Source organism: Lonchura striata, chromosome 31, assembly GCF_046129695.1.
Source record: "Lonchura striata isolate bLonStr1 chromosome 31, bLonStr1.mat, whole genome shotgun sequence".
Taxonomy (NCBI): Eukaryota; Metazoa; Chordata; class Aves; order Passeriformes; family Estrildidae; genus Lonchura; species Lonchura striata.
Genome location: NC_134633.1, coordinates 5517583 through 5525436, shown reverse-complemented (window position 1 = coordinate 5525436; position 7854 = coordinate 5517583). Strand labels below are relative to the sequence as shown.

Genomic DNA, 7854 nt, shown 5'->3' with positions numbered 1-7854 from the left:
GCCGGGCTCGGGGGACCGGGACCGCTCGGGCCGGGCTCGGGGGGAGCGGGGCCGCTCGGGCCGGGCTCGGGGGGAGCGGGGCCGCTCGGGCCGGGCTCGGGGGACCGGGACCGCTCGGGCCGGGCTCGGGGGGAGCGGGGCCGCTCGGGCCGGGCTCGGGGGAGCGGGGCCGCCCCGCTCACAGGGCGAGCAGCGAGGGCGAGCTCAGGGACTCCGAGGACCGGTCGCTGCTGCCGCTCCGCTGGTGCGAGGCTCCACACGTGGCTCCCTCTGGGTGGGTGAACACAAACGCGGGCGTGGCGTTAGGGGGTCCCGCGGGGACCCCGGGCGGGAGGCAGCAGCCGGGGAAGGGACCCTGCGGGCCCTGCAGCGGCGCCGGGGGCACGAAGGCGGCGGGCCCCGCCTGGCCCGGGCTGCTCACCTCCGGTGCGGCGGGGCCGCGGGGACCCCCGGCGGCGCCGATGTCCTCGAAGGCGGCGGCGGCGGCGGCTTTGCAGGCGGGCGCGTGGGCCACCAGCACGAACTCCAGGCGCTCCTTCTCCTTGCGCAGCTCCGCGATCTCCGACTCCAGCTCCGCCTTCTCCTCCTCCAGCTGGTCCGTCTCCTGCCGGGCCGGGGGATAACGGCGTCAGGCGCGGGGGGACGCGCCCCGGGGTCCCCCGGTATCGCCCAGGTGTCCCACGGTCCCTAAGTGTCCCCAGGTGTCCTCCGGGATCCTCCGGGGTTCCCCAGGTGTCCCCCGGGATCCTCCAGGATCATCTGGTATCCCCCCGGTGTTTCCCCGGTGCTCCCCGGTGTACCCCCGGTGTCCCTAAGTGTCCCCCCGGTGTCCTCTAGGATCCTCCGGGATTCTCCGGTGTCCCCCCGGTGTCCCCAGATGTCCCCCGGTGCTGTCCCCAGGCCAGGGACATCCCTGGGTTGTCCCCAAGCCTGGTGACACCTCTGGGTGTCCGTCTGTCCCCTCTGGTGTCCCCAAGCCTGGGGACATCCCTGGACAAAGCCACCCTCGGGTGGGGACAGGGCCACCCTTGGGTGCTGGGGACAGGGCCACCCTTGGGTGCTGGGGACAGGGAGACCCTCGGGTGGGGACAGGGTCACCCTCGGGTGCTGGGGACAGGGAGACCCTCGGGTGGGGACAGGGTCACCCTCGGGAGGGCACAAAGCCACCCCGGGTGGGAACAGGGCCAGCCCCCGGTATCCCCGGTGTCCCTGTGTCCCGGTGTCCCCGTGTCCCGGTTTCCCGGGTGTCCCGGTGTCCCCAGTGTCCCGGGTGTCCCGGTGTCCCCGTGTCCCGGTATCCCCGGTGTCCCGGTTTCCCGGGTGTCCCGGTGTCCCTGTGTCCCTGTGTCCCGGTGTCCCGGTGTCCCTGTGTCCCCGGTGTCCCTGTGTCCCGCTGTCCCCGTGTCCCGGTTTCCCGGGTGTCCCGGTGTCCCCAGTGTCCCGGGTGTCCCTGTGTCCCGGGTGTCCCCGGTGTCCCGGTGTCCCGGTGTCCCGGTGTCCCTGTGTCCCGCTGTCCCGGTGTCCCGGTTTCCCGGGTGTCCCGGTGTCCCCGTGTCCCGGTATCCCCGGTGTCCCGGTTTCCCGGGTGTCCCGGTGTCCCCGTGTCCCGGTGTCCCCGTGTCCCGGTGTCCCGGTGTCCCGCACGCGCTCACCGCCTGCAGCCGGTCCGTCAGCTCCCGGCGCCGGTTCCGGCATTTGGCCGCCGCCAGTTTGTTCCTCTCCCGCCGCACGCGGCGCTTCTCCTCCTCCTCCGGTGTCAGCTGCGAGCGAGCGGAGCGCCCGGTGTCACCGCGGTGCCACCTCCCGGTGTCACGCCGGTGTCACCTCCCTCCCGGTGTCACCTCCCGGTGTCACCTCCCGGCCCCCAACTCCCACCGCCTTCCTCCCGCTACGGGTGAGGGTGGCGGTGGTGGCACCGAGAGTGGTGTCCCCGAGGTGCCACCAAGGTGCCAGCACACCTGGGGTGTCCCTCAGTCTCCTGCCACTCACGGTGTCCCCAAGGTGCCACCACCCGGGCTATCCCCAAGGTGCCACCATTCACGATGTCCCCAAAGTGCCACCACTCTGGCTGTCCCTCAGTCTCCTGCCACTCACGGTGTCCCCAAGGTGCCACCACCCGGGCTATCCCCAAGGTGCCACCATTCACGATGTCCCCAAAGTGCCACCACTCTGGCTGTCCCTCAGTCTCCTGCCACTCACGGTGTCCCCAAGGCGTCACCACCCGGGCTATCCCCGAGGTGCCACCATTCACAATGTCCCCAAAGTGCCACCACTCTGGCTGTCCCTCAGTCTCCTGCCACTCACGGTGTCCCCAAGGCGTCACCACCCGAGCTGTCCCGAAGGTGCCACCACTCAAGATATCCCCAAGGTGCCACCACCTGGGCTGTCCTTCAATCTGTCACTGCTCATGATGTCCCCAAGGTGCCACCACCCGGGCTGTCCCCAAGGTGCCACCGCTCGTGGTGTCCCCAAGGTGCCACCACCCGGGCTATCCCTAGGTGCCACCACTCACGATATCCCCAAAGTGCCACCACTCTGGCTGTCCCTCAACCTCCTGCCACTCAGCATGTCCCCAAGGCGTCACCACCCGGGCTATCCCGAGGTGCCACCGCTCGCGGTGTCCCCGAGGTGCCACCGCCCGGGCTATCCCGAGGTGCCACCACCCGGGCTATCCCCAAGGTGCCACCACTCGGGCTGTCCCTCAACCTCCTGCCACTCAGCATGTCCCCAAGGTGCCACCACCCGGGCTATCCCCGAGGTGCCACCACCCGGGCTATCCCGAGGTGCCACCACTCACGGTGTCCCCGAGGTGCCACCACCCGGGCTATCCCGAGGTGCCACCACCCGGGCTATCCCGAGGTGCCACCACTCACGATATCCCCAAAGTGCCACCACCCGGGCTGTCCCTCAACCTCCTGCCACTCAGCATGTCCCCAAGGTGCCACCACCCGGGCTATCCCCGAGGTGCCACCGCTCGCGGTGTCCCCGAGGTGCCACCACCCGGGCTATCCCGAGGTGCCACCACCCGGGCTATCCCGAGGTGTCACCACCCGGGCTATCCCTAGATGCCACCACCCGGGCTATCCCTAGATGCCACCACCCGGGCTATCCCGAGGTGCCACCACCCGGGCTATCCCGAGGTGCCACCACCCGGGCTATCCCCAAGGTGCCACCACCCGGGCTATCCCCAAGGTGCCACCACCCGGGCTATCCCGAGGTGCCACCGCTCATGGTGTCCCCGAGGTGCCACCACCCGGGCTATCCCTAGATGCCACCACCCGGGCTATCCCGAGGTGCCACCACCCGGGCTATCCCCGAGGTGCCACCACCCGGGCTATCCCGAGGTGCCACCACTCACGATATCCCCAAAGTGCCACCACTCGGGCTGTCCCTCAGTCTCCTGCCACTCAGCATGTCCCCAAGGCGTCACCACCCGGGCTATCCCCGAGGTGCCACCACCCGGGCTATCCCTAGATGCCACCGCTCGCGGTGTCCCCGAGGTGCCACCGCTCGCGGTGTCCCCGAGGTGCCACCACCCGGGCTATCCCTAGGTGTCACCACCCGGGCTATCCCGAGGTGCCACCACCCGGGCTATCCCTAGGTGCCACCACCCGGGCTATCCCGAGGTGCCACCACTCACGATATCCCCAAAGTGCCACCACCCGGGCTATCCCCAGGTGCCACCACCCGGGCTATCCCGAGGTGCCACCGCTCGCGGTGTCCCCGCGGTGCCCCCCACCGCCCGCCGCCCCCTCTCACCGTCTCGTCGCGGCCGCGGCGGGGCCGCGCTCGGGCCGGCCGGGCGGGCGCCGGGCCCGGGGGTCCCGCGAAGGCGCCGAGCCCCGGCGCGGAGTAGCTGGGCCCGGGGAGGTCGTAGGGGTCGAGCGGCGGCGGCGGCGGCGGCGGCTGCGCCATGGGCGCCCCCGGGGCCACCGAGGCGATGAGCGTGGGCTGCACCAGCCACTGCAGGTCCTGGCTGCTGGTGATGGCCGTCACCGTGGGCACGAAGGAGCCGGGCATGTCCCCCAGGCCGCCGCACTCCTGCGGGGGACGCGGTCAGAGGCGACGCGGCGACAGTGGCGACAGTGGCCGCGACAGTGGCGATAGTGGCGGGGATACCCCCCGGGAGGGGCTGGGTGGGCAGTGGGTGACAGCGGGGTGACACTGGGGGGACACTGGGGGGACACTGGGGTGACACTGGAGGGACAGCAGGGTGACAGCGGCGTGACATCGGGGTGACAGCAGTGGCGACAGTGGCGATAGTGGCGATAGTGGCGGGGATACCCCCCGGGAGGGGCTGGGTGGGCAGCGGGTGACAGCGGGGTGACACTGGGGGGACACTGGGGGGACACTGGGGGGACACTGGGGGGACAGCGGGGTGACAGCGGGGTGACACTGGGGGGACACTGGGGTGACAGCAGGGTGACAGCGAGGTGACAGTGGCGGGGATACCCCCCGGGAGGGGCTGGGTGGGTAGTGGGTGACAGTGGGGTGACACTGGGGAGACACTGGGGGGACACTGGGGTGACAGCGGGGTGACAGCGAGGTGACAGCGAGGTGACAGTGGCGATAGCAGTGGCGACAGTGGCGATAGTGGCGGGGATACCCCCCGGGAGGGGCTGGGTGGGCAGCGGGTGACAGCGGGGACACACTGGGGGGACACTGGGGGGACACTGGGGTGACAGCGGGGTGACAGCGAGGTGACAGTGGCGGGGATACCCCCCGGGAGGGGCTGGGTGGGCACCGGGTGACAGTGGGGTGACACTGGGGAGACACTGGGGTGTGACAGCGGGGTGACAGCGGGGTGACAGTGGCGATAGAGGTGGGGATATCCCCCGGGAGGGGCTGGGTGGACACTGGGGGGCACTGGGGTGACAGTGGGGTGACATTGCGGGGACAGCGAGGTGATACTGGGGTGACACTGGGGTGACACTGGGGTGACACCGCGGGAAAAGCGAAGTGACACTGGGGTGACATCGGGGTGACACTGGGGTGGCACTGGGGTGACAGCAGGGTGACATCGCAGGAAAAGCGAGGTGACACAGGGGGGACAGCAGTGGGGAGAACCCCGAGAGGGGCTGGGTGGGCAGCGGGGTGACAGCGGGGTGACAGCGGGGTGACACTGGGGTGACAGCGGGGTGTCACCGGGGTGCGGGTGGCATTGTCACCCCCCCAGCGCGGTGCCTCGGCCTTGGGGACAGCGCTGTCCCCCGCTGGTGGCACTGGGGTGGCACTGGGGTGCGCCCCCGGCTCATCCCCCTCCTCATCCTCATCATCCTCACCCTGCCGCGCACCCACGGGTGACACCCGCACCTCCCTGCCACCCACGGGTGACACCCTCGCGTCCTGGCCACCCACGGGTGACACCCTCGCGTCCTGGCTCCCCCAGACCCACCTCAGCCCAATGCGGGGGGGAGGGGTCGCAGCCCCCTCCCCAAAAAAACCCCTCCCGTGTCCCCCCCCTCCCCCGAACTCGCGTGGGAGGCACCCACGGGCGCCGGGGGGACACCGGGGGTCCCCAGGGGACACCGCCACCCCCGGGGTGGGGGGGGGACACCGGATCCCCCCTCCCCCATCCCGGGGGTCTCCCCCTCGCTGCCGGAGGGGGCGTGGCCATCATTTCGGGGGGCGTGGCCTCGCCGCCGCTTTAACGCCGCGCGTGGGCGTGGCTTCCCGCAGAGTGGGCGTGGCCGCGGCGGAGTGGGCGTGGCTTTCCCTCCCGTCTCCCGTGGCAACAACGGGGGGGGGGGACACCCCAAAAATAACCCGCGCGCTCCGCGTGCGTGCGTGCCGCGTCACCGGCGGCGACGTCACCGCGCGCGCTTACGCACGGCCCCACCCCCTCCCCCCGTTCCAGCCGCCCCCCTCCGTTCCCGGCCGTTCCCCCCTCGGTTCCCCCCCGGTTCTTCCCGCCCCCAGCCCCGCTAAAGCGGCGCTCACCTGCGCGGCCCCGGCGGCCGCGGGGCTCCCGAAGGAGTCGAGCGGCGACAGGTACTGGGACTCGGCCGAGGGCGAGGAGCTGCAGCGGGACCCCGAGTCGTAGTCCCCGGGGAAGCCCTGGAACATGGCCCCGGGGCCGCGGGGGCCGCCCCGCCGCGACAAGGCTGCGGGGTCACGCCGCCGCCGGCATCACGGGCGCGGCCGGGATGCTCCGGTGCGTGCGGGAAGAGCGCGCGGGGGGAAGCCCGGTGGGGTCTGCGGTGAGTCGCGGTGAGTCCCGGGGAGGCTCCGGTCGGTCGGCGGGAGCGCCCGCCCGCTGTTAGAGACGCCGGTGTGTCCGCGCAGGGCTCCGGTGTAACGTCCCGGTGAGCGGCTGCGAGCTCCGGTGTATCCGTGCCGGGCTCCGGCGCGGCTCGGCGGGTCTCGGTTGTGTCGGTAGCGAACGCCGCTGTGCCCGTCCCGAGCTCCGGTTGCGCGCGCTGTAAGCTCCGGTACGTCCGTGCCGGCTCCCGGTTTGCCGCTCCGAAGCCCCGCCGCGCCCTTTACGCGCCGCGGTCCATCCGTCCCGGGCTCCGGTTGCTCGGTACAAACTCCCGCCGGGCTCCAAAGTTCTCCGGTAACAAAGCCCCCCTCCCGGTGCCAAGCTCCGGTTCTCCGCTACAATCCCCGCCACGTCCGTCCCACAAAGTTCCGCTCGGCCGCCGCCAGCTCCGGTAAAAAAAAAAGAAATCCCTCGCCGGGCTCCGGCACGTCCGCTCCGAGCCCCGGTGGCGCTCCCGCCGCTGCCCCGGTCTCCGGTTTTATGAATGAACGGCTCGCGGCAGCCCCGCCGCTTTATACGGCGGGGCCCCGCCCCCTCGCGCTGACGTCACGGCAGCCGCCGCCGCTTCCCCGGGACCACCGGGACCCTCCCGGGCCTCCGAACCGCCGCGGGCGCGGTCGCCGTCGCCGTTTGAGGCTCCGGGAGCCGCCGGCGCCGTTAAGAGGCGGCGGGGAGGGCCGGGAGCGGGGGGGATCCCCCGGGCCCGCCCCCCGGAGTTCCTGTGACGCAATTAGCCATATATGGGCTTGTCTGCAGTGTTTGTTTGGTATCCTAGCAATGACGTCACAGGGATTCCCTCCGCCGCCGCCGCCGCCGCCGCCGCCGCCGCCGCCGCCGCCGCCCGGGCGCGTATTAATAGAAACGGGACCGGCCGCGGTTCTAGAAACGGCCCGAAGCCTCCGGGATAACCGGGAACGGGGCCGGGATACCCCGGGAATGGACCGGGAACGGGAACGGGACACCCGGAATGGACCGGGACACCGGGGATGGAACCGGGATAACCCCGAACCCTCCGGGACAACCGAGAACGGGATCCCCGGGAATGGACCGGGATAGCCCGGGAATGGACCGGGACCCCCGAACGCTCCGGGACAACCGGGATAACCGGGAACGGAACCGGGATACCCCGAACCCTCCGGGACAGCCGGGACCGGCATCCCCGGGAATGGACCGGGACACCGGTAATGGACCGGGACACCGGGAACGGGAACGGGACACCGGGAATGGACAGGGACACCGGGAACGGAACCTGGATGCCCAGAACCCTCCCGAACAACCGGGAACGGAACCGGGATACCCTGAACCCTCCCGGACAACCGGGGCAACCGGGGCCGGGACCCCCGGCAATGGACCGGGACACCGGGAATGGACCAGGACCCCCGAGGATGGACCGGGACAACCGGGAACGGGACCCCCGGGAATGGAATGGGATTCCCCGAACCCTCCGGGACAATCGGGGCCGAGACTCCCGGGAATGGACCGGGACCCCCGAGAATGGACCGGGACAACTGGGAACGGGACCGGGACCCCCCGAACCCTCCGGGACAACCGGGAACGGGACTGGGAACCCCCCGAGAACCAACCGGTACCTC

General features: G+C 71.6%; 1 protein-coding gene across 1 annotated transcript; it reads right to left on the bottom strand.

The window, feature by feature from the left end:
- Positions 1-204: 204 nt before the first annotated feature.
- FOSB (FosB proto-oncogene, AP-1 transcription factor subunit) lies at positions 205-6725 on the bottom strand. The gene is made up of 5 exons (XM_077789135.1): positions 5941-6725; positions 3760-4041; positions 1653-1760; positions 422-604; positions 205-270 (listed from the first exon to the last, which is right to left on the bottom strand). The coding sequence occupies exons 1-5, from the start codon at positions 6064-6066 to the stop codon at positions 205-207; spliced, it is 765 nt and encodes a 254-aa protein (XP_077645261.1). The 5' UTR covers positions 6067-6725.
- Positions 6726-7854: the final 1129 nt, after the last annotated feature.

What these genes read in the sequence shown, in the direction of transcription:
- FOSB (XM_077789135.1), bottom strand. Translation starts at nt 6,066, where the DNA reads ATGTTCCAGGGCTTCCCCGGGGACTACGACTCGGGGTCCCGCTGCAGC. An exon ending in TGACGGACCGGCTGCAGGCG is followed by an intron (nt 605 to 1,652) that starts GTGAGCGCGTGC and finishes CCGGCCCGGCAG; the next exon opens with GAGACGGACCAGCTGGAGGA. An exon ending in GCGGCCCCGCCGCACCGGAG is followed by an intron (nt 271 to 421) that starts GTGAGCAGCCCG and finishes TCACCCACCCAG; the next exon opens with AGGGAGCCACGTGTGGAGCC.